Here is a 24,924-nt window from a genome sequence, read left to right on the forward strand (position 1 = left end):
GGCTCTTTACCCTGGACAATGGAGGCTTCTGCTTTTAGCTCCAAACCCCTCCAGCTCAGCCCGCAGAGAGGGACTCGGCCCAGGATGCCCTTATAAAGGGCAGCAGGCTTGGAGGACAGGGCAGACGGGAGGGATAGGGTTGGGGGGAGACCACGGGGCAGGAGATGTGGACGTGGGGTCACAACATCCCGAGGCTGCGGCGCCAACTGGGTCTCTTGGATCCTAACTGAATCTTTCTGGTCATTGCAGGGCATGATCCTGAGCGGCAGCCGCCTTGGGGTGAACAGGAAAAGGCCTAGGGGTGGAAAAACCCAGCCCCGGCGCTGATCCCTCTGTGATTCTCCTCTCTTCCTCCCTCCTGAGCCCCCCGGGGCCACCTGCTTCAGAGGCAACCAACACCATGCCACCTTCTCTCTTTGTCCCTCGGTTCCTGGGTAGACTAATGTGAATAATGATCAGAACAATAAATCTGGGTGGAAGACGCATTTGGCTTGCTGCTCTTTGATCTGGAGCGAGGGGAGCGCAGACACCCAGTCGTATGGGTGGTGGGGGGGGCAGCACGGCTGTGGGGTGTCAGGGGCTGGGACATCTTGATGGCTGGGGGGGGTGTGCGTGCGTGTGTGTGTGGGGAATGGAAGTCAAGCCCTAGAGCCTCTCCCCGTGTGGAAGTACCTTCCCTGGCCTTTGTCTGGACCCACAGCCCCATGCCTCCCCCCAGTGCCTGCAGAGCAGGCTCCTGGTGGCTCCCCCCCCATCCTAATACCCAGTGCAGGGGCAGGCAGAGGGGCAAGGAGCAGGGTAGGGTTGATTGTGAGGAACCTCTGGTATCCTCCCTCCCGGGCCAATCCTGGGGCCCATGCCTGTCCGTGTAAACTGTGGGGGAGGGAGGGGGACAGCCTCATTAAGATCTCAAAGCGCTTTGTGGGCAGGAATGATCAGCGCTTCCCTGCCAATTCAGGGGGGGGGAATGAGCCCATCTCCTCCCATCCCCCTCTCCTCCGTTGACTCCTTCGCGGTCCTGTTTCCCCATTCCCCCATCCCTCAATGGACCCTCTGCTCTCCTATCCTCCCATTCACGCCCCCGCTTCCCATTAACTCATCCAGCCGCACCCCCTTCATTCTGCCCCCACCGCCCCTCAGGGCCCAATCCCACAGCCTTAGCAGGGCCTTGGCTCCGTCCTCTGCCCCCTCCCCTAAAAAATGACCCTGGTGCTCTTTCAAGTGGTCTTTTGGAAACAGAACCCCCCTCCCCTTTGCACCCTGCCCCCCACCCCAGTTTGCTGGAGATAACTGATGCCCCAGCAGCCCCTGCCTGGCTCAAGTCAGGTCTGCAAGGGTGGGGCAACCAGCTTATTCACACACCTGCCCGCAGAGGCAGTTTGCGGGCCCCCTTGGGAGATCTTAGACGTAGCCCGGGACGCCCCCAGGGGTCCCTGGAGCCCCGGTTGAAACCCACTGGGTTGAAACGGACCAGCCAACAGCCCGGCCCCCGCCTCGGCGGTGGGACCCGGCCAGCCCCTTCCAGCGGCGTTGCTGCTTTAAGAGCCCCAGCGGCAGCGCGGAGGCTGGCAAGCGAGTGGCCGCAGCGGGAGCGGAGCGACCCCAGCGCCGCCCCGCCGCGCATCCGAGCCGGACCGGGGGCCTTGGAGCCGCGCCGCTGGGGCAGGTAAGAGCCCCCCCCCGCCGCCCCGCCTTTGCCAGCTGCTGGGGGGTCGCAGCAGCTAAACTGACACCTCCCCCCCCCCGCAGGGCGGCTGCTGGGGGACCCCTTGGATGTGTCAGTTTCACGCACCTGGGCTGGTCAGTTTCCAACCTGCCCCCCCCCCGCCCCCGCCCCCATTTCCACACCTGGCTCCCTGCCAGGAGAAATGCCTCCTTACTTTGCCAGCCGGGCGCTGGGGGAGTTTCAATAGGTGCCCGGCGAGCTGTGTCTCTGACCATCTTCCTCGCCAACCCCCTGGGGTAGCCGGCTCCCCTTGCCCCCTCCCCAGCCCCCCGTCCCCAGATCCCCTTGGCTTCTCCCCCCTTCTGGCCAGGGCTTAATTTGTAATGAAGGAGGCGCAGAGGGGGGGCTCAAGTAATTTTTTTTACATTCATAACTGATGCAGCAGGCCCCGAGTGGCCCCGGGGCCCTGAACTGCCCGGCCCCGAGTGGCCCCGGGGCTCGGCCCTGCCCGGCCCCGGGGCCCTGAACTGCCCGGCCCCGAGTGGCCCTGGGGCTCGGCCCTGCCAGGCCCAGAAGTGCCGGGGCTATGAACTGCCAAGCCCAGAGGTGCCAGGGCTCAGCCCCTGGCACAAATTAAGCCCTGCCTCTGGCTTTGTGTGGGCTGCAGAATTCCTACTATTGAGGGAATCGTCTCTTTGGTTTGTTGGCACGGATTTTTTTTTGCGTGGGGTGGAGTGGGGTGGGGGAATGGATTTTATTTTCTCCGCTGGTGGGTTTCACTTCCCCGGCTGTGTCCCTCCCCGGTTAAAAATGCTAAATTTTGGCTTCCGGCTGTGTGTCACTTTGGGCATGTCAAAGAGCAACATGTTGTTACATAAGAATGAAAGTAGCTGCTTTCTGAATGGGCTTCGGGGGGCGGGGGGGGTGGAAGGCTGGCTCCCTAGCTCTTGGTTTGTGTCCCCCCTTCCTCCCAAGCTGGGGGGTGTGTGTCGGTGGGTTTCACATCCTGATCCAATTGTGAAGCTTGAAGTCTCGGCTGCCAGGTTCCAGAGATTCCGAATGAAAGAGCAAATTACCTAGGCCGTGTAATTGGGCGGGGACGGGGTTACGATGAGCTCACTGCCAGTCGCTTCCCCTGTACGCAGTGACGTGTTTACACACAGACCCACGCTGCCTCTTGCCACCACTCCAGTCTTTGGGCCCTGCTGGCGCTGAAGAATGGCTGGATTCAGCTAAGTTCAATCTGCGGCTTTGTTCCCCTCGCTGTACGTCTGCCCCACAGAACAGCTCTGTGTTGCTCGCAAGCTGGTACTTTCCAAGCGGGTCCCAAGAAGACATTCCCTCGCTCAGCCTGTCTCGCTTATATCCCGGGACCACGGCGCTGACATCTTCCCGTCAGAAACGTCTGCCCCCGTCCTGTGGTTAGAGGCAAGGCTGTGGGGTGGCGGAGAGGCAGCGCGAAAGAAACGAAAAGCAGTGAGAGACGGGCAGCGGAAACCTGCCAGGCCTGATTCCCTGCTGCCCGTGCTGTCCTTTACCCCCGTGCAAAGAATAGCATGGAGCACCGTGCAGCCAGTGCAAATTAGCGACAGACAATAGAAACAACCAGTGATTCATTAGAAACGGAGAACGGTGTGTCCTGGCTCCCCATACCCTGTTCTAACCACTAGGCCGCACACCTTCCTGTATCTGGGAATGGGACCTAGGATGGAACCCTGACTTCCATGCTCACTGGTAGAGCCAGAAAACACTGGATCTCCTCTACCCCCAGTCTGTTGCGGACTCTACGCCCACTGAGCTGTCCTTAGTGGATTCTCTGACGTGTCGGCTGCGTGTTCTCCCCTTCGTAGGATATCACAGGGTTGGAAGGGACCTCGGGAAGTCATCTCGTCCAACCCCCTGCTCAAAATAGAACCTATCCCCAGTTTTTGCCCCAGATCCCTAAATGGCCCCCTCAAGGATTGAATTCACAACCCTGGATTTAGCAGGCCAATGCTCAAACCGCTGAGCTATCCCTCCCCTTCGTGCACTCTCCTTGTCATGACACCTGGTTGGGATGGATCCTGCACTGTGAGGTCATGTCAGCGCCCCCCCCGGAGCAATTAACGCGCACCTGCTGCAGCCGGGAATACGGATGGCTTTCTGATGTGGCTGCAGCTGGATTCACACACCAGTGCTCTAAGCTGGGACTCCCACTCTGAGCCTCGAAGGCAGCACAGCAGAATCCAGGCACCGGGGACCCAGGGCCAGGTGTCGCACTAAGTGTGCTCCAGGATCTGCCCACCAAGGCCTAGTACCAGGATTCCCACGCCCAAGTGCAGTGCTCGTGGCAGGGCTCATTCCCAGCCACAGCCGACAGGGGGCAGGCGGCATATCCCAGGGCGGTAGGATGAGGCTACATGGATCCATCCCCACCCCGGTGCTGTCACGCCAGGCTTTGTGCTCCCAGCCTCTGGGCTCAGCCAGATCCAGGAGCTGTCGCAGCTACTCGTGCCCCCATGCACGAAGATCTGCGGTCCCGGTCTTGGGCTCATCCTTCTTCCATCAAGCTGCCGCCCCGGAGCCGTCGCTGGGAGCAGATAGCTGCCCTGTTTGCTCAGGCGGGCCTCGCTCATTCCCTGGCTTGGAGTGTGCAACGCCCTCCATGAAACGAACTCCGATTCCATCCTTCTCATGGAGATTCCCTCTGCCTGTCACTCGGGGTTCTCCAGGCTGTGCCCCCCGGTGCCAGGGATGGAGCAGAGTGGGACAGGTCTAAGCTCACTTCAGCTACGGCCAAGAGAGATGCTCACCTGGGCAGCTGCCTGATGGCTGCTCTATCCCCGACCAACCATCTCCAGCAGTGAATGGCTCATGCGGACCACTTGGTATGCTCTTCAGGCTCCTCTGGGAGCATCCCCCATCTGCCACTCATGCTGCCTTCTGAGTCCAGAGCACCCCTGGATAAGTATCCCTCCCTGTGGGATGAAGTGGCTGCACTGACCAGGAGATTCTGGGTCTGTAGCAAGGCCAAAGGATGTGGTGGGGGGATGTTTTTTATTATTTATTTTGATTTCTAACTGCTCAGTTTGCCTCCATGTGCTCTGACATCAAGGGGATGTTTAGTCTGCGGAAGAGAAGAATGAGGTGGGATTTGATAGCTGCTTTCAACTACCTGAAAGGGGGTTCCAGAGAGGATGGATCTAGACTGTTCTCGGTGGTAGCAGATGACAGAACAAGGAGTAATGGTCTCAAGTTGCAGTGGGGGAGGTTTAGGTTGGATATTAGGAAAAACTTTTTCACTAGGAGGGTGGTGAAGCACTGGAAGGGGTTCCCTAGGGAGGTGGTGGAATCTCCTTCCTTAGAGGTTTTTAAGGTCAGGCTTGACAAAGCCCTGGCTGGGATGATTTAGCTGGGGATTGGTCCTGCTTTGAGCAGGGGGTTGGACTAGATGACCTTCTGGGGTCCCTTCCAACCCTGATGTTCTATGAATCTATGACAGTGATAAGGTTTCCATTCGTCCCTGCCTCCTGGCTTTCGCTGGACTGGCATGAGCCTGCACCGGGGCAGAGTCCAGATCGGCACGGGCACAGTACCACTGGCACAGCATGGCATTCAGGCTGAAACTGGTATCTGCCCCATTCACGCTCCTGAGATTCTCTCTCCCCCCCCCCCGCCCTGCCCCCAGACCAGTGCGCATGTGGCTTCTTGCCAGGGAACATTCCAAAGGCACCTGCCCAGGTGGGTGGGGCGGGAGAGAGAGTTAACCCTTAAAGCACAGAGCAGGGAAGGTGTCCTAGCCTGGAGGGCCGAATTCCTCCCCCCCTTGGCCTGAAATGTGACGTGTTTGTTGCTTTGCCCCAAAAGAGTGAAACTGATGCTCTGTCAGCTGCTAAGCTGAGACCGGGCGTGTTCATTTCACAGGGAGCCGGCTGGATTCTCAAGATGTGGGGGGGAGGGATGGGGCGGGCTGCGGGCGGGGAAGAGGCCTGGAGTTTGACAGCAAGAGTGGAGCAAAGAGGCTGGCTGGGGATGTGCGCATGTGAGAATGAGGAGCTCATCCCGGCTCTGTGGAGAGGTTGTTTCAGCTATGGGGGCCTTTCAAAGCTGGGGGAGGAGGGTTTGGAGGAGAAGCTGATCTGGATGTCACCTCCTGGCATGTTGCTGAATCAGGGAGGTATTTGACGCTGAGTCTCTGCCCTGAGGAGTTCACAGCCAGTACGTGGGCAGGAGGGTGCGGAGATCTGCGGCCCCCGGAGGCCAGCTCCCAGCACGCGGGGGCTACGAAGCCGGGCAAAGCAGTCTTTTCGCAATCTCCCCCCGCGGCATGGGGCTGTTGAATGGGTCTGCATTGCCCCTGGTGGAAGGGAAGCAGGCTGACCGGTTCCCAGGGTGCTCAGGTGGATCTGGATCACCTGCAGCAGCAGCAGCCCCGGGGGCCTCTCCAGTTGACGCAAGGGACGGCTGCAGCCCTGATGGCCTGGCAGGTGCGGAGGTGGCTGGGTGATGTCCTGCAGCCCGCACGGCTTCAGGAGCAGCATCACTTAGCCCGACAGGGACTGGCCCTGTCCTGGACTGGGAGAAGGGCCCACGGACCCTCCCCTCCCCTGCCCTCCCGCACCAGCTCGGATCCCTAGCCAGCTCCCTGGCAGCATCTCCAAAGGTGACAGCCAGCTGTAACCTTGAGGGGTGGGCTGCGGGGGGGGGGGGGGAGCGCTCCAGTGTTGCTATGGCAACCAGGGAATTAGCATCTCCTCCGTGTGCGGCTTGTCCATGGCCGTGTTTCCTCTGAGCAGCCCAGTCCTGAGAGGACGCAGGCCTGGGCCCGCTCCCGGCTCCCGGGGCTGCTGCGTGCTCAGCCGCCCCCTTCTTCGGCTGCTGTCTCCGGGCCGGGATTCGGAGCTGTGAGAGGCAGAGAGAACCACAGGGTCTGGCTGTGTCCGGCCGCCTGGATGGGTGCGCCCCCTTTGCAGGTGTCATAGACAGGTCCTGGCTCTTCCCTGCCACAAGGGGCGCTAGACGGGCGAGGCCTCATACAGGGCAGCCTGCTGTTGCTCCGGGGTCCTGAGCCCACTTGGCTTTTTTTTTTTAAACCCCCTTAAGTTCACCGGCCCCGGGAGGCTGGAGCGGCCGTGGACGGGTGGGAGCGTGGGGTGACGGGTGGCTTTTCAGGGCATGGGCTGCCTCCGGCACTGAAAGGGTGAATGCCATTCCAGGAGCAATCCCCTCCCGGGCAGGATTTTAGGGAAACAACGGCAGACAAGGCTCCTGTCGTCTCCCAGCAGGGGGTGCTGTGGGGGGGGGATGGAGCCGGAGTGCTGGCTGTCGGGGAGGGGGGTTCCCAGGTATTCCAGTCCCGGACCCTCCCAGCAGGGGGTGCTGTGGGGGACGGAGCAGGAGCGCTGGCTGTCGGGAAGGGGGTCCCAGGTATTTCAGTCCCGGACCCCCCCAGCAGGGGGTGCTGTGGGGGACGGAGCAGGAGCGCTGGCCGTGGGGGAAGGGGGTCCCAGGTATTTCAGTCCCGGACCCCCCAGCAGGGGGTGCTGTGGGGGACGGAGCAGGAGCGCTGGCCGTGGGGGAAGGGGGAGCTCCCTGCTGCTTCTGCCTCAGCCTCACCCTGCAAACATCCCTCATTCTGGCACAGGGTGCCCGGTTAATGCAGCGTCTCCTCGGCTCCTGCGCGTGGAGATGATGCTCCAGTGACCCCCGGTGGGAAAGGGCGGAGAGTGGCTCTGAAGGCGGGTGGCTGGTCACTATGTGCTGTGTCTCCTTATCCCTCTCCCTCCCTCCCCACTGGCAGCCGGGTGGCATTACTCACTGGGCCCTGTTGTGCCAGGCCTCCGGACGGGACTTGCATGCCCACAGCGGGGGTAGCTGAGCGAGGGAGTTGTTAGACTGACGGTCCTGGGGCTGTAGGCTTCCCCCATGTAGCTCCTTTCTTCTGTGTCCTGTGTCCCACCCTTGCCAGTCCTGCGCCCCCGCCCGCTAGCCCCCTGCCGCTTTCCCCTCCCCCTTAGAGGGACTGGCTTTCACCCTTTCCTCTCTCCGCAGATCCCTGTGTGTGCCCGTTCAGAGAAGCGCTTGCCACCTGCCTGAACTGCGCCAGCTGCCGAGATGCCCGTGGCTGCTACCAACTCCGACTTGGGTAAGTCACGCCCTCTCCGGGCTGGAATTGTAAAACATCACCTGGGTCCTGCGTTCCTTTATGGGCACAGGGCGCCCTCGGGCTGTGCCCCTGAACTCCCATGGGGCTTGGGCAGCTCCCCACCTAATGCCCGGCATAGGCGGACGCTGGAGATGAGCCCAAGTTTGGACTCAGATAAGAGCACCCCGCAACAAGCTCTCGGGTGTGAGGGTTGGCCCAGAGGGGGCAGGTTGACCGACTCCGTCTCTACAGATCTGGGAGCTGGGAGAGGAGACTGCCCCGTAACAGAACGTCAGTTCCCTCTCCACACTGGGGCTCCCGCCTCTGCACCCCCGTGTCCCTCGGATTGTCTAGCTGCACTCTAGAGGTGCCTGCTTCATCTCTCTTGTCAGGAGGATGGTTTATTAGCAGGGTTACGGGAGAGGACTCCAGGAGCTTTCTAAACCCACTGCATGGGGCCGTCCAAGCTCCCGAGAGCTCTGTTTGTTCCTTGCGCTGCAGGAGCAGCTGGGTTCTGGCGGGGAATGGAGGGGACATGTTCCCAAGTCAGAGGAAGGACAGCTTAGTGGTTAGAGCCCTGGCTTGGGACTCAGGATCCCTGGGTTCAGTCTCCAGCTCTGCCACAGACTACATGCGTGACCTTGGGCAAGTCACTTAAGGTCAGATTTTTAAAGGTATGTAGGAGCCTAACTCCTATTGAAGCTGATGGGAGTTAGGTGCCCAAGTACCTTTAAGAATCTGGGCCTGTCTGTTCCTCAGTTCCCTCATCTGTAACGGGCCTAGAAGGATAAATACCCTTAAGATGGTGAGGCACTCAGAGGCCACGGGAATGGGGGTTATAGGCGTGTGTGAAATGAAAGACCTGACTTCTGTACCGGGAGCTGTGATTTTGGGGCTGCAAAGTTCGGCCATTCGAACAGTGGCGCCGGGATTATTCTGGCTTTAGGGTGCGGGGGGCGTGCAGGGCACCAGGCTGCGCTGAACACTCACCCCCCTGTGAGGAGATGGGGGTCAGCTTCATGGTAGCGGACGAGCGGCTGGGAGCCAGATCTCCTGCTGTCTCCCCGCCTGACCCCCGCTGCCTCCCCTGGAAGGGGTAGGGACGATGCCGCGGTCAGGGGCTGGCACTGCAGGTTTTGGCTGAGGCGAGACGGAGGCTGGATCTGTCGGTGCCCTGGCTTCTCTGCCATCAGGACAGCTGGCTGCGGCTGCAGAGGTCGCTTCCCCTCCACCTGCATGCTGGGATGCTGGTACTGACCGCCGGCTCGCGGGTGTCTATGGAAACCAAGCGGCAGAAATTAAAGGGGCCGCCCGGAGAGTCTGGGCTGTGCAGCATCTCCCCCGCCGGCCCCGCTGGAGTGTGTTACCCCCCCAGGCTGCGGGGGACGGACAGAATGGGGCCTGAAGGAGGGGGGAATGAGATCGGGAGGGGGCAATGGGAGAGGAGCAGTGCAGGGAGAATGGGGGGTGTGCGCCATGGGATGGGGAGAAGGGCTTTGGGTGAGTGAGGAGGGTTCAGGGCGGGGGGGCGGTTAGAGGGAGGGTGTGTGTGTGTGTGTGTACACACACAGCTTCTGCTCCCTACCTCCCCGCCTCTAACCCTCTTACATTTAATTAAAGCTCTTCTCTTTCGCTGGTGATTACATTGTAGGCCAGGCAGGAATCCTGGGGCTGCGCTTTAAGCCGGTTAATGGCACACCCGGGCCGTGGGGCTGGGCGTGACCCCCAAGGCTGGAGGAGGGCGCTGGGAGTGTGTGCGCGTGGCTTGGGGAACAGGTGGGCACACCTGTGGGGGCGTGTGCCCGTGCACCTGAGCACGGGTGGAGCATTTGAACGGGAGACCTCTCAGGAGCAGCCCAGACACTGCAGGGAATGGGGTAGGGGGCCCAGTAGGGGGCGCTCTGCCCTCAGAGCCAGTGCTGACACCCCCGCCCCCTCCCCACCCCTCGTGCATGGGGCTGCTCCGTCTAAAACCTAAATCTGAGCTTCTGGGCACGTGTGTTCCTCAAGGGTCCTGTGTTTCCTTTGCGAAACTTGGGGTATTAACTTGGCATCTAGGCTGTTTCCTGAGGCGGGAGACTCCATTCTGCCCCCTGTGGTTTCAGCTGGAGGCAGGGCGCTGCAGGGAGCTGCTAATCCATCGCTGTGTTGCACCCCAGCACTGGCTGCATCTCCGGGGGGGTGGGGGGGGGGGTTGTATCGCACCCGGGGGCCTCCCTTGGGGGGAAACAGCTTGAGAAATACAGAGAGGGTTGAGCGGGGTCTCGGGGCCTCTGTGTAAAATGAGGCAGGACAGCCTGTGGGTCAGGCATGGCTCTGGAGTTTTGGGGAGCCTTCCTCTGCCACAGACTCCCTGCGTGAGTCACTTGGTCTGTCTGTGCCTCTGTTCCCCACCCTGTAATAGGCTGAGCAGAGCCCAGGGGGTTCAGGAACAGCAGAGGTGTGAGTGCTGGTTTGCAGAGAGACCAGGTACATTTGTGACATTGGCATTACCTGCCTCTGAGTCCACCTGGCTTTCTGAGGGTTAATTCCAGCCTCGGACAGATTCTGTTTCTCTCCATTCCCCCTCCAACCTCCCCCCCCCCAGAGGCCAGTCATGGCTGGAAGGCTGAAAACTGGGGGGGTTGGGGTGGGGTTGGGGGTGGGAGGAGCAGGTGTGGGTGAGAGTGAGGTTGTCAGGCTGGGGGCAGCAGTGTGTGTGTGTGTGTCCCCAAAATCCCAGAGCCAGGTGGGGTGAGAAGGCTGGGACCCCAGAGCAGACAAGGTGGGGTGGGAAGAGGGTCAGATGGGGGAGTGGGATGGGGTCAGGCTGGGTGGGGTGGGAAGGGGGTTGGGGTCAGAGTGGGATCAGATATAGGGGGGTGGGATGGGGTCTGGGTGGAGTGGGATGCGGGTCTGGCAGGGGGGTGGGATATAGGTCCAGCAGGGGGGTGGGAAGGGGGTTGGCGTGGAGGGGGTGGGGTTAGAGTGGGATCAGATATGGGGGGGTGGGATGGGGGTCTGGCGGGGGGTGGGATGGGGTCTGGGTGGGGTGGGAAGGGGTGAGGCAGGGAGGTAGGATGGGGTCTGGGTGGGGTGGGAAGGGGTTTGGGGTCAGAGTGGGATCAGATATAGGGGGGTGGGATGGGGTCTGGGTGGAGTGAGATGTGGGTCCGGCAGGGGGGTGGGATGGGGTTTGGGTAGGCTGGGATGCGGGTCCGCCGGGGGGTGGGAGGGGGTCTGGGTGCGGTGGGAAGGGGGTTGGGGTCAGAGTGGGATCAGATATAGGGGGGTGGGATGGGGTCTGGGTGGGCTGGGATGTGGGTCCGGCGGGGGGTGGGACAGGGTCTGGGTGGGGTGGGAAGGGGGTTGGGGTCAGAGTGAGATCAGATATAGGGGGTGGGACGGGGTCTGGGGTGGGGCGGGAAGGGGGTTGGGGTCAGAGTGGGATCAGATATAGGGGGTGGGATGGGGTCGGGGTGGGTGGGAAGGGGAGTGGGGCGGGGGTGGGGGGCAGCGAGGGGGGCGCAGGTGATTTGGGGTGGGAGGGGCTCGAGCTGGGGTGGGTCGACCTGTCCCTTTAAATTTGTATCCGTCCTGGCTTAACGTCCTTGGATGTAATCCCTTCCTGCTGCCATGGCAACGAGGGTATAATCGACCCAGTGCCAATGCCTCCCGCCTTAAAGGGGTTAAGGCACCAAGGCCCCCTGCCCCTGGGGAGGGACTCGGGATGGGGCCTCTCCCACCTGCCGGGTGCCTGGTGCATCATCCACTTCCCCCCCGCCCCACCTCCACGGTCCTGCTCATCCCCCGCCACCCTTACGCCCCTGCTGGCAGGAAGGGGTTAATAATTCAGGGTGGGGCACAAGGCTGACCCCCTGCCCCATTGAGAAGGGGGCAAAGGCAGGGAAGGGGCAGGGGGAGTGGCCACAGCCCTGGGGAGCAGAGCCCTGCGGGCAGGCTGAGCTGGGCGGGTCTCGGGCTGAGCCTGGCGTGGGAGCCATGTGGGGCTGGGTGCGTGTGTTGGGTGGGGGTCTGTGTGTGTGTGTTTGTGTGTTTGTGCACCATGTGGAGCTGTGGTTGTCAGTATGATCAGTTGTGTGGGTGTGCTGGGTGGGGCTCTTGTGTGTGTATATTTGTGTGCCATGTGAAGCTGTGGGGGGCCAGTGTGATCGTGCGTGTGTGTTGCATGGGGCTCTGTGTGTGTTTGTGTTTGTGCACCATATGAAGCTGCGGGGGCCACTGTGATCGTGTGTGTGTGTGTGTGTGTGTGTGTGTGTTGCATGGGGCTCTGTGTGTGTTTGTGCACCCGTGTGAAGATTGTGCGTGTCTTGGGTGGGGCTGTGTGCTTGTGGGGGCTGTGTTTGGTGGGTGAGAAGCTGTGGGTGTCAGTTGGATCAGTTGAGTGTGTGTGTATGTTGTGTAGGGCTGTGGCCTGTGTGTGTGTACAGGGAGCGGGGAGGATCCTATGTGGTCGACCTTTCCAAAGGTTCAATGCTCCCAGGTGCCCTACTTAACCCCTTCCCTGCTGCACTTTCCATGGGATGCAGCTGCCAGCCCCGGGACCCTGAGCCACATTCTCCGTTGCCTTGGGTAGTCGTTTGTCCGAGTGGAGAAAGGGGGCAGTCGTTCCCATTGTGGATGTGAATGACTGCAGGGGGCGTGGGGCGTTGGAGAGCCGGACCCGCTGTGTCTCTGTGGGCCAGCCTGTTCCTGTGCACTGCTGGGGGGAAAGCACCTCGTACCTCAGCTCTCTTGGTTACTGGGTGTGTGTGTGGGGGGGTGTTCACTGAAAATTCCCAAGCCTTGCTACAGAATAATGATACCAACATTCAGCGCTGGCATTGGTCTTCTCCCTCCTAGAGCTCAGAGGGGTGCTTGTTGTTAGTCCCCATTTTATACATGGGGAAACTGAGGCACAGGGTGAGGCAGTGACTTGCCCAAAACCTCAGTGGCAAAGACAGGAATAGAAACCAGGAGTCCTGATTCCCAGTCTCCCTGCTGGAACCACTAGCCCTACTTCCTTCCTGGAGCTAGCAGTAGGTCCCAGGAGCCCTGACTCCCAGTCTCCCTGCTGGAACCAGTGGGAGGTAACTGGCAGTAGAACCTAGGTTCCTTGATTCCTAGTCCCCTTCTGTAACTACTAGGCCATGCTCCCAAGGGCTCAGAACAGAGTCCAGGAGCCCTCCCTGTATTGCTCTTTCCATTAGGTAACACGCGGCACTGAGAATAGAACCCAGGAGTCCAGTTCCCAGACCTATATACTAAGTCCACTAGGACTGCACCTGCCCCAGGCTCCAGTTCCTGGTGCCGATCCACTCACTGGCGGGCTTTGCATTGGCCGGCTGGCCCCTCCAGGCAGCAGGGCTGATGGGGTCACAACTCCCCGCTAGGCAGCTGCTCTCGCCCACCTTTGCCATCTGGTGCCAGCACTTCCTGTGCCAATCACGCTGCCTGCAGCCAAGCTGTCTGATTGGCTGGCATTTTTGGGAGATGCCTGGTCTTCTCTCCAGCCAGTGGCTTCTGCCTCCTCCGCCCTTCCCCACGTGGCGAAAGCGTCGGGCTCAGCCCCATCCATCGCCTGGGCGGGCGAGCTGTCAGGGCAGTGGGATCTGGAGACGGTCGCCGTGGCAGCCAGCTCGGGTACCCGCGTCTCTGAGCAGCAGTGCGGAAGCCTGTTTCTGAGCATCCCTGACCGCAGCCATGAGCAGCAGCCCCGCCAGTGGCGTCTCCTTGGAGGGGATCTCGCTGGATTCCTCTGAGGAGTCCGAGCTCCGCAGGGAAGGTAGGGATTCTCCTCCCCAGCAGATGCATGGCGGTGGGGAGGCTGCTTCTGGAATCATGAGGGGGATTGGCTCCCTCCCTCCCCCCCGCCTTCCCTGCTGCCTCCAGGGCTGTGGTCCAAGCTGAGCTGCGACGTGAGAAGTCAGAGATGCTCGGGCGGGAGAGGAGAGCTGAAAACAGGAGGCCAGTGATGGTACGACTGAGCTGGCCAAACCCCCAGCAAAGGAAGGAAAAGGGACACCGAGATGGGTTGGGGGGCAGAGGCTGTGCTTGAGCCAACTCTGCCCCCAGGGGAACCACTGACCCCCTCCCCCATTTCCCCACTGCTCCTTTCCCCTAGGGGTGCAAATCTAGGTTCTGCTCACCAGGAATGGGCACTGGGCGGGTGAGATGCTGCAGGCTGGGATCTTTGCCAAGATGGCAGAGCTGCCTGGAATTTGGGGGGCAGAAAGGGGGTGGATCTCTGGGGGGGTTGGTCCCCATCATCATGCTTTTCCCATCCCTTCCAAAGAGATGAATGGCTGGGGGGATATTCCCTCCCCCTGCTACGCAATAGCTTGTATCTGGGGGTGTGGGACACATCAGTTCAGCTCCCTCCTACCTCTGTATTGGCACATTAAGGCACTGTTGCTAACTGGGGCGTGGGGGCTGGGACCAGGGTTTTGGGGTCTCCCTGTGCCCTTGGCTCACCCCGGGGTCTGTACTGGGGAGGGGGTTCAGTATATATAGTGCAAGAGCTGGGTGCTAGCAGGGGCCCTTTGCCTTGCTGACCAGGGCATCACTCGCTCTGGGTGGCTCTGCACACATTAGGGGGCCCCCATTGACTTGAGTGGGGTATCACTGTGGGCAGGAGTTGGTCTGTAGTTATTAATAGGGGCATTTGGGGGAAGGAAAATTGGATCCACCTCTCTTATCTCCACTGAAATGCACTGGACTGAAGGGGCTTCTCTGGGGGGCAGACTGGAGGTGAATGGGATGGGGGCTGCCAGCATGCGTGCACCTACCCATTCTCCCTTGATTTCCCTTGAGTTTAGACAGTGGCTTATGAACGGGCAGATGCAGTGCTGGGAGCAGCTGCCTTGGGGGGTCCCTGAGGTGGTGACAGAGGGGGGTTGGCGTCCCCGACTGGAGAATGGTACCTACAACAGCCTCATAGAGGAGGGTGCCATGGGTTGTTTCTTTCCTTGGCCTTTCACCTCTGGGGCGCTGGGCTCGGGATTAACCAAGGATCCATGCATCAAGGTGTCTGGTGCTGAAAGCCCGGGTGGTCTTGACACCCACCGCACTGGTGGACACAAGGGGCTCTCTTTCTTTGAGGGATAGCGGTGGAATAGCAGGAGGTGCTGCAGATCATCATCAAGGTACCTGAGGTCCATAGATGGCTCAGGTCTGAGGGGCGTCAGCAGAGCTGGGCGTGGGGCTCAAGACGGACAAGCAGGGGAGTGTGGGTTGGGACCGAGGGACGTTGGCAGAGCTGTGTGTGTTGAGGAGCCTATGACGGCAATGCAGAGTACATAAGAATGGTCGCACTAGGTCGGACGGTCAAGCCCGTATCCAGGATCTGACTGTGGCCGAAGCCAGATGCTTCAGTGGGAGTGAACCGAACAGGGCAATTTCAAGAAATCCATCCCGTCTATCAATCCCAGCTCCTGGCAGTGGGAGATTTAGGGACACCCAGAGCATGGGTTGTGTCCTGGATCATCTTGGCTAATAGTCATTGATGGATCTATCCTCCATGAACTCATCTAATTGTTTTCTTAACACAGTTATACTTTTGGCCTTCACAACATCCCCTGGCAATGAGTTCTGCAGGTTGACTGTGCGTTGTGTGAAGAAATACTTCCTTATGTTTGTTTTAAACCTTCTGCGTATTCATTTAATCAGGTGACCCCAAGTTCTTGTGGTACGTGAAGGGGTAAATAACATATCCTTATTCACTTTCTCCTTGCCATTCATGATTTTATAGATCTGTATCATATCTCTCCTTAGTCGTCTCTATTCTAAAATAAACAGCCCTGGTCTTTTTAATTGCTCCTCATATGGAAGCTGTTCCATACCCCTAATCATTTTCATTGCCCTTCTCTGCACTTTTCCCAATTCCAATATATCTTTTTTGAGACAGGGCAAGCAGAACTGCATGCAGTATTCAGGGTGTGGGTCTACCATGGATATATACAGTGGCATTATGACATTTTCTCTTTTATTATCTGTCCCTTTCCTAATGGTTCCTAACAATGTGTTGGCTTTTTTTTTGACTGCCCCTGCACCCTGAGCAGGTGTTTTCAGAGAACTATCCATGGTGACACCAAGAGCTCTTTCTGGAGTGGTAACAGCTAATTTAGACCCCCTCCTTTTGAATGGATAGTTGGGATTACGTTTCCCAGTGCGCATTACTTCGCAGTTATCACCATTGAATTTCATCTGCCATTTTGTTGCCCAGTCGCCCAGTTCAGTGAGATCTCTTTGTAACTCTTCGCAGTCTGCTTTGGACTCGGCTATCTTGAGTCGTTTGGTGTCGTGTGCAAATTTTGCCATCTCACTGGTCACCCCCTTTTCCAGATTGTTTATGAATGGGGTGAGCAACACTGATCCCTGTGCAGATCCTTGGGGAATGCCACTATTTACTCCTTTCCATGGTGAAAACTGACCATTTATTGCTACTCTTGGTTTCCTGTCTTTGGACCAGTTACTGATCCGTCAGGGGACCTTCCCCCTTACCCCAGGACTGCGTCCTTTGCTTAAGAGCCTTTGGTGAGAGCCCTTGGGCTGGTCTACACCAGGGGTTCTCAACCGTTTCCTTTCTGAGGCCCTCCCCTGACCCCACATGCTAAAAAATTCCACAGCATTCAGGGGTAGCAAGCAGGGCAATTGCTCGGGCTTTGGCATTCTGCCCTGGGCCCCAGTGAGTCTAACGCCAGCCCTGCTCTCTGGCTTATTTTGGCAGCCACCCTGAAACCTGGTCGCGGCCCCGCAGGGGCCCTGGACCCCCCAGTTGAGAACAGCTGGTCTACACTATGGAATTAGATCGACCCAAGGCAGGTCCTGTGGAAAATGTCAACACTTAAATTTCACGCCTGTGGACGTAACTGCCTCGCTACGCCGACTTAATAACTCCACCTCTCCGAGTGGTGTAGAGTGCAGGTCACTGCAGTGTCAACGGAGATATTTTCCCTTTCAGTATCTATCCCTTTCCCAATTGCGCTGGCTTTTGGGACTGCTGCTGCACAGGGTAGACGCTGGGTTGCTTACGGCGGGACTGTTCCTGGCTTTCAGGAGCCCGCCCCACACTGCCCCACGTGGACAGTACAATCGAAGCCAGCTCTCCTGGTGAGGAGGCGCGTGGCCGGCATGAGGAGCACCGTGTGGATACGCACGAGCCGTGTCATTACTGCGATGCCGGCCCGTGGGCGTAAATTCGGTCAGCTGCGTTTTGTCGTGTAGACAGGGCCCTGGAGGACTGTGGGCCCCAGGCCAGAGATGCAGTGGGGACGGACTGCTGGGAGGATGTGACCCCTTAGTCGGCGGGCAACTGCTGCCGATTAGAGGTGCTGCTCGTTTCGGAACTGCCTCTGGGTTCATGGGCCTAGTTAACCCTTTAATGGCAGGATTGTCAAAACTCCCTTGTGCTGAGCTGGGGGGTCTCGCTGCTCAGCCTGTGTTGATTGAAACGTCGCTGCTCTTCCCTTGTGTGACAGGGCAGCTCCAGAGAGTTCGGCACAGGGGCACCCGTTTGCCCCTGCCTGTGCCCACATTTCTGCCCGGGCTCCGTAGGACACGTGTGGTCACACACTTGCACTTATCACCCACGTACACACGTGGAGACAGAGCTAGTGCACGTCTCGACGCTCACACTCCGGCCTGTAGGTTCAGACACTTGCCCGCAGATACCCGGGCACTTGTTTGGCACATCCCTGCCCAGACTCGACCACGTTTGCACGTCCAGTGACGAGCGTGCACTCACATGCCCCCGTTGGCACCTGGAGACCCCAGTCATGCACCAGCACCCCATTGTGCAAGGGGCTGTACAAACCCAGAACAAAGTCACTACCTGCTCCAAGGCACTTGGTGCATGCCTGTGGGTTCGCACATGTTCTGACTCACAGATCTGTACTGTCCGTCCCTAACACTGCGTGTGTTCTCCCATCCCATTGGCATGCACACAGATGTATTTATGCCTCCCCCTGTCTCCAAAAACATTATTTTTATTCAGGTTACCATAGCGACTGAGATGGGTGGGCCCAGCTGGGTGATGTGCAAACACCTTGTCCCTCCCCCAAAGAGCTTACAGTGTAAAGGGACAAAGGGGAAACTGAGGCACAGCAAGGGACTGTGACTTGCCCACGCTTGCCCAGCACCAGAGCTGGGAATAGAAGGCAGATTTCCTGAATCCTCGTCCAGTGCTGCCTCTGTTCACAGCCGTCTGTCTGCCCCCAGAGTGGGGTTGGGAATGGCACCTTGCCGTGATGAATACAACCATCCACAGAGGGAATATTCATGGGACGCTCTGTGTGTCCTGCCCCGTTCCCATGCAAATCATCCCCTTATCCCCACTCCCTATCTCCGCTATGGCCCTTGGCTGCAGGTTCGGCTGCTGGTGCCCTCTCTCCTTTTCCTGCACGCCCTGTCTCCTGGGCACAGGCCCAGCTTGCCCCAGCCAACAGCTCCATTCCCCTAGCCCCGGTGGGGTCTGTAAAGAGGAGCCGGCTTGTGTTACCTCCCTGATTCGGCCTCCCCCTCCGGCCCCACAGCAGGAGCCCAGGAGCAGGGTCTGATCCGCTGAAGTCACCCCCCCTGGAATGTGGGCAGCACGGAGCAGTAAACAGCCTCCAGCCTGGCTGCTCCCCCGCCCCCAACCACATGCAGCTGCTGCATTCAGTGGCCTGGAGCCAAATCTCTTATTAATGAGCTCGGTGGATGGGGCATTCGGGGACAGACGCTCGTCGCTCGCTGCCTCGGTGGCTTGTTTGTGGTTTGGGCACATGTGTTTTGGGGGGCCACCCCCCCGATTTGTTCCTGAGCAGTCGAGGTGCATTGGGAGGCATTTTCCAGTGAGCCGGCTGGTCCCAGCTGGGGTCCTACCAGTGCCCCCCCAACTCCTCAGGGATCCCCAAATCCAGGGTTTCTCCCATAACAACCCCCCTCACTCCAACTCCTGAGGAGGATCCAGCTGAACCCTGGATTCCCCACCTCACCCCATAAAGGGATCTGCCAAATCTGGGCTTTCTCCTCAGAACACCCCCTACCCCTAATGAGATCCCCCCGAATCCAGGATTGCCCCTCACCCCACCTGCTCACTTGTACCCCTCCTAGGTTCTGTCCAAGCCCCCATATTTCCTTTGACAACCTTCTGGGTCCCAGATTCCACCCCCTCTCCCCCCCGCTTCACAGAAAGTAGCTATAAATATTCCAATGTGTTTAATATTTAACTCCCCGGCTCCACAAAGGAGATCGTTGCTGTGGATTCCAGGTGGATTGTTGGGGCTGCACCTTCACCAGTGGGGCTATTGCCTGGGGCAGGGAGCTCACCACGGGAGGGTGGGTGATGTGTGCTTGGAGTCGAGGGTGAGTCCTGCCCTGATCTATCAGGGGCAGTGCAGGTTCCTACGTTACCCTGGCATCAAAGCTCCTCCCAGTCTTCAGTATATTTACCCTCATCACATCATAGAATATCAGAGTTGGAAGGGACCTCAGGAGGTCATCTAGTCCAACCCCCTGCTCAAAGCAGGATCAGTCCCCAATTTGTGCCCCAGATCCCTAAATGGCCCCCTCAAGGATTGAACTCTCAACCCTGGGTTTAGCAGGCCAATGCTCAAACCACTGAGACATCCCTGTGAGCCAGGGCGGTGCTGTGATCCCCGGGTTACAGATGGAGAACCGAGGCGCAGAGAGACTGAGGGGATGTTTACGAGGTAATTAGACACTGGGGTTGGCTCGTGCCAGCCGACTTGGGCTCGCTGGGGCCGGGGTAAGGGGCTGTTTGATTGCGGCTTGGAGATGTTCGGGAGCCGGGGCTCTAGGATCCTGGGAGGGTCTCGGAGCTCGGGCTGCAGTCTGAACCCGAACGCCTACCCTGCAATCAAACAGTCCCTTAGCCCGGGCCCTGCGAGCCCGAGTCGGCTGGCACAGGCCAGTGGTGGGTGAATAATTGCAGTGTAGACACACCCTAGGTGACCTTCCCAAGGTCACGCAGGGTGTTTGTGTCAGAGCACATGCCCAAGCCAGCACCTTAACCATTGGGCCATCTTTCCCCTCACTTTGCTCCCCCAACAGTGGAGATGGGCCTCACTCGAACCCCCCCAGATCTGAACGATGGGGTCCAGTCCAAACTGTGCAGCCGGGACCCACCTCCTTTCTGCTCCAATCTGAGACCAACTCTCCTTCCTCCCCTGCCCCTTTAAGAGCCCCGGATCCAATGCCCATACCCTTAAAGGGACAGGATCCTGGGGGTGGCGACATCTGTTCCGAGATTGGGGTCACTTCTCATCAACCCGAAAGCGAGCCGGACACGTGGGACAGGGCAGGAGGCTGGCTGAGTTGCAGATGGCACAGCTCGTCCTCCCCATCCGGATTCTCCACCCTTGCCCATTTCTACAGCCACACCTGCCTCCCGCCCTCCTGGGTGGTGCTGGGAAATTCTCGGGTTGTTTCTTTCTTTAAGGAGAAAATGCACCTTTCCCTGCCGGCGCCTGTTACCAGTTGGGGTGCCGGGGGGAGAGTGGGGGGTCTCGTGGCTGACTGGGTGCTGAGCCATCTGCCTGCAGAGAGGGGGCAGGGCAGGGGGCCGTGGTGATGAAGTGGCTAATTGCCAGATGCAAATTGGCCCCGTTTGAAGGGGTTAGGAAGTGGCCTTCTCCCAGGGGTCCCAAAGCAGGATGGCCTGACTCTGACCGATCTTGGGGTCATGCTGATTGCCAGATTTGGGGCCAGGAAGGAATTTACCCCCCTTGGGCAGATTGGGCTGGGACCTTGGAGTTTTTTGCCTTCAGCTTGGGGAGGTGGTCCCTGGCTCGGTTCATCTGCACGTCTCTCGCCTGGTCAATTCCCTGCCATTGCAAGGGGCTCAGGCTCTGGTGGCCCCTTAGGCTCTCCTGTTCTCGGCCTGGGGTCCACAACAATTTACTTTGCTGCGGGCTGGCTTAAGTGGAACTAACGCCATTGGGTTCAGGGGGTCTATCTGTGCGACAGGCGATGGCTTGTTCCTTACAGGAGGTCAGACGAGATGAGTTAATGGTCCTTTCTGGCCTGAAACTACACATTCCTCTTTGGCCCGAGGGTGTCTCAGAAGGACAGGGACCCGGGGGTGGGGTGGGGTGGGGGGTTGTCACTGAGACCACCCCATCCCCTGTCTGTTTGCCAGCGCCCCGAGCAGCTCATTCTGGGCAGCTATGTGGCTGATTCTTCTCTCAAGGTGGTCGCAGCTTGGGACGGAGTGTGCCAGGCTGTGGGTGGTTGAATCCTGCTGGTAGGGTCTGGGTCAACCCTGTGCCCCAGCAGAGGCAGTGTGGGGCCTTGACGTCCGCCCTGTGTGGCTCTTTCTTTTTCTTCTCCTCCTCCCTCCGTCTCTGCCCCGCTTCCTTGCACTGGGATTCCCTCGCTTTCACCCTGCCCTCTTCTTCTGCACCCCTATTTCTTCCCCCAGCCATGCAGCAGGTGCTGGACAACCTGAGCGACCTACCCAACTCCACCGGGGCGGCTGACCTGGATCTCATCTTCCTCCGAGGCATCATGGAGAGTCCAATAGTAAGATCCTTGGCTAAGGTACAGTCGCATGGGGTGGCTGGGGAAGGGGCAGCAGCTGTGTTTGAATCTGCTTTTCCCGATCAAGTGCAACTTCCCCTGTCCCGGTCTTCCTGCCGCAGGTGCCTTTGTGCGGCGGTTCTGTTGCACAGTCGTCCCTGGCTCTCCCTTGTGTTTCCATTTCCATGGGCGGGCTGGGGTAGCTGCTACCAGGCCAGGCTCTTCTGGGTGTGGCTGGGAGCCACTGATGTCTGGCCTGGCCCCAGCTTTAGCCCCCTGCACTGGTATAGAGGGTCACCACCTCCTGTGACCTTGGACTGCAGCTGGCCTCCCCCAGGCCCCCCTTGGCCAATCGCATCCAGCTGCAAAGTGCACAGGTCTGGAGCGGGGGGTCATGCGCGTGGATGGGTGTGCAACGCCTGTGCGAGCGTGTGGCGTGTCAGCGGTTGAGTTGATCGAGTGGGGGTGACGCGTGTGTAACGGGGAGGAGGTGGGTGTGAGATTCTGGGAGTAGGGGTGTGTGTGTGTGTGTGTGTGGATGAAGCTGTTTGGGAGGGGGTTGTGGGTATATGCGCGTGTGGAGTTTGTAGGTGACACGGGTCTGTGGATGCTTGTGCGTGCGTGTGGTTTTGAATGTCACTGGCTGATCGTTTTGGGTGCTTTTCCGAAGGGTCTGACTGTATAGTGGGGTTGTATGAATGTGCGGGACACAGGTTGTGCTTCCCAGGTTGTCTGCGTGTGCTCCAATGAGCTTGTGTGTGCAGATTGGTCACACTTTGGAGCATGCTGGTTACACTGGTGGGTGGCGATGCACTCGCGCCTGTCTGTCTGCTGGCTCCAGCCTGTGTGTTTGTTCACGCACCCGTGTGCTGGCTCCAGTGTGTGGGTGTGAGTCTGTGTGTGACAATGTTATTTTTAGTACCCTTCTGTGCCTTGCTCCTCTGGGTGCCCAGGCAGTGACCTCCCACCCTGCCAGCCCCCGTCACTGGCACCGACAGAGGGGGAGAGGAGAGGCACCAATTCAAGCAGGCTGGAGATGGGCTAGCTTGCTGGGCTGCTCCCGGGCTTGGCTGTCGGAGTCCCTCGGGGGGCCGGGTGACGAGCGTGGGGGGGGGCTGGCGGTGAAGTGCCGGAGGCACAGACCCACGGGGCTGGAGGCGCTCAGGAGAGGGAGATTTCTGCTCCCCAGTTCTTCTCTCCTCACTACTCTGCCAGGCCGACCCCCCGCCTCTCCCGGAGGGCTAGTGGCTGGAAGACGTGTGTCTGCCTGCCTGGATGCTGTGTGTGTGTGTGTGTGTGTGTGTGTGCTACCGTGTGTGTGTGGGCATACCAGCGCTCTGTGTGTGTGTGCGTGCGTGTGCGTGTGTGTGTGTGTGTGTGCGCGCGCATACCAGCGCTGTGTGTGTGTGTGTGTGTGTATGCTACCGTGTGTGTGGATGCTACCGTGGATGCTGCCTGGATGCTGTGTGTGTGTGTGTGTGTGTGTGCTACCGTGTGTGTGTGCGCATACCAGCACTGTGTGTGCGTGTGTGTGTCTGTGCGTGTGTCTGTATGAGTGTGTGTGTCTGTGTGTGTGTCTGTGCGCATACCAGCACTGTGCGTGCGTGTGCGCGCGTGTGTCTGTGTGTGTGCGCGCGTGTGTCTGTGTGTGTGTGCGCGCGCGCGTGTGTCTGTGTGTCTGTGTGTGTGCGTGTGCGTGCGTGTGTGTCTGTGTGTGTGTGCGCGCGCGCGTGTGTGCGTGTGCGTGTGTGTGCGTGTGCGTGTGTGTCTGTGCGCGCGCGCGTGTGTGTCTGTGTGTGTGTGCGCGCGCGCGTGTGTGTCTGTGTGTGCGTGCGTGTGCGTGTGTGTGCGCGCATGTGTGTGTGCGCGTGTGCGTGTGCACGCGCGTGTGTGTGTGCGTGTGCGTGTGCATGCGTGTGCATACCAGCACTATAGGGCAAGCAGGGAATACGGGGGGGGAGGGGTGCAAGATGCCCGGAGGCCCGATCAGCGGCTGTGACAGCTGGCGTGGCCGAGTCTCAGCGGATTCCACCGCCCGCCCCTCCCCGTTTTAGCCCCAGAGATGCTGGGCTGGGTGGGGCTGGCCTCGCCGACGGGCCCCTTGCCCCCTGCCATCCTGTTGTTGCCTAGGAGCAGATGCTGGGGTATTAAGCACCATGTGATCGGGCGTCTGTGTCACAGGGCTGGGGGTGGCAGGGGGCCAGGTGCGGCATCACAAGCCCCCCCCCGTTTCTTCCTTTCCGCGCAGGGCCCGGCGCCTTGCTCTCGCTGGCCAGGGGCTGCAGGCGGACGGGGGCTAACGGGGTTTGTCTGGGCTCTCTCATCCCCCTCCGCAGGCCCACGAGCGCCTGGAGGAGACCAAGCTGGAGGCCGTGAGGGACAATAACGTGGAGCTGGTGCAGGAGATCCTGCAGGACATCGCCCACGTCGCTGGGAGCAACAGCACGGCCGCCGAGCTGGCATGCATCCTGCAGGAGCCCCACTTCCAGGTGCCGCCGGGGGGCAGGGCTGAGCATGGCCCTCTGGCTGTGTGTGGGGGGCAGGGGGTCCGGCTGGGGTCTGGGGGGCAGGGCTGAGCATGGCCCTCTGGCTGTGTGTGGGGGGCAGGGGGTCCGGCTGGGGTCTGGGGGGCAGGGCTGAGCATGCCCCTCTGGCTGGGTGTGTGGGGCAGGGGGTCCAGCTGGGATCTGGGGGACAGGCAGGCTGGCCAGGGTTATGCCCTTCTGGCTGCGTGTGTGGGGCAGGGGGGCTGGCTGGGATCTGGGGGGCAGGGCTGAGCATGCCCCTCTGGCTGCGTGTGTGGGGCAGGGGGTCCAGCTGGGATCTGGGGGACAGGCAGGCTGGCCAGGGTTATGCCCCTCTGGCTGCGTGTGTGGGGCAGGGGGCTGGCTGGGATCTGGGCGGCAGGGAGGCTGGCCAGGGTTACGCTCCTCTGGCTGCGTGTGTGTGGCAGGGGGTCCAGCTGGGATCTGGGGGGCAGGGCTGAGCATGCCCCTCTGGCTGTGTGTGTGGGGCAGGGGGTCCAGCTGGGATCTCGGGGACAGGCAGGCTGGCCAGGGTTATGCCCCTCTGGCTGCGTGTGTGGGGCAGGGGTCTGGCTGGGATCTGGGGGGCAGGGGGTATAGCCAGGGTTACACTCCTCTGGCTGTGTGTGTGTGGCAGGGGGTCCAGCTGAGATCTGGGGGATGGGCAGGTGTCACGGAGTCCCCGGGCGATGCTCTGGAACTGCTCCCCATGAAGCCAGTCAGGACTCTGGGGAAGTCTCCTTTCTGGGAGCAGCCTGTCTTCAGGACACACAGCTCACACAACTTCCACCTTCCTGGGTCTGACCTCGGAGCATTCAGCATCCTCTGCCCCTCCGTGCGCTTCCCCCAGCGAGTCCACTCAGGTGGGGCTCCTGGGGAAGCCAGAGGATCCTGCCCCCCAACTTCGCAGTCAGACGTGACTCTCAGCCAGCCAGTAAAACAGAGGTTTATTAGATGACAGGAACATGGTCTAAAACAGAGCTTGTAGGTGCAGAGAACAGGACCCCTCAGCTGGGTCCATTTTGGGGGGCAGTGAGCCAGACAACCACGTCTGCACTTCACTCCTTGTCCCCAGCCAGCTCCAAACTGCCTCCCCCTCCAGCCCCTCT

General features: G+C 59.9%; 1 protein-coding gene across 3 annotated transcripts in view; it reads left to right on the top strand.

Annotated features, from left to right (window-relative positions):
* Nucleotides 1-1,571: 1,571 nt before the first annotated feature.
* Nucleotides 1,572-24,924, top strand: part of MPP2 (MAGUK p55 scaffold protein 2) — a 40,834-nt gene continuing 17,481 nt past the window's right edge. Inside the window, exons 1-4 of one of the 3 annotated variants that reach the window (XM_073325635.1) lie at nucleotides 1,572-1,666; nucleotides 7,697-7,790; nucleotides 21,193-21,311; nucleotides 23,627-23,779. In XM_073325635.1, coding sequence (XP_073181736.1) covers nucleotides 7,760-7,790; nucleotides 21,193-21,311; nucleotides 23,627-23,779 — 303 coding nt within the window. In that variant the 5' untranslated portion in view covers nucleotides 1,572-1,666; nucleotides 7,697-7,759. Of the gene's footprint in view, nucleotides 1,667-7,696; nucleotides 7,791-13,300; nucleotides 13,555-21,192; nucleotides 21,312-23,626; nucleotides 23,780-24,924 lie in introns of those variants that run through there. The other 2 variants (XM_073325633.1, XM_073325634.1) reach the window with 2 other exon arrangements.

The sequence above is a fragment of the Lepidochelys kempii genome, chromosome 27 (genome assembly GCF_965140265.1).
Source record: "Lepidochelys kempii isolate rLepKem1 chromosome 27, rLepKem1.hap2, whole genome shotgun sequence".
Taxonomy (NCBI): Eukaryota; Metazoa; Chordata; order Testudines; family Cheloniidae; genus Lepidochelys; species Lepidochelys kempii.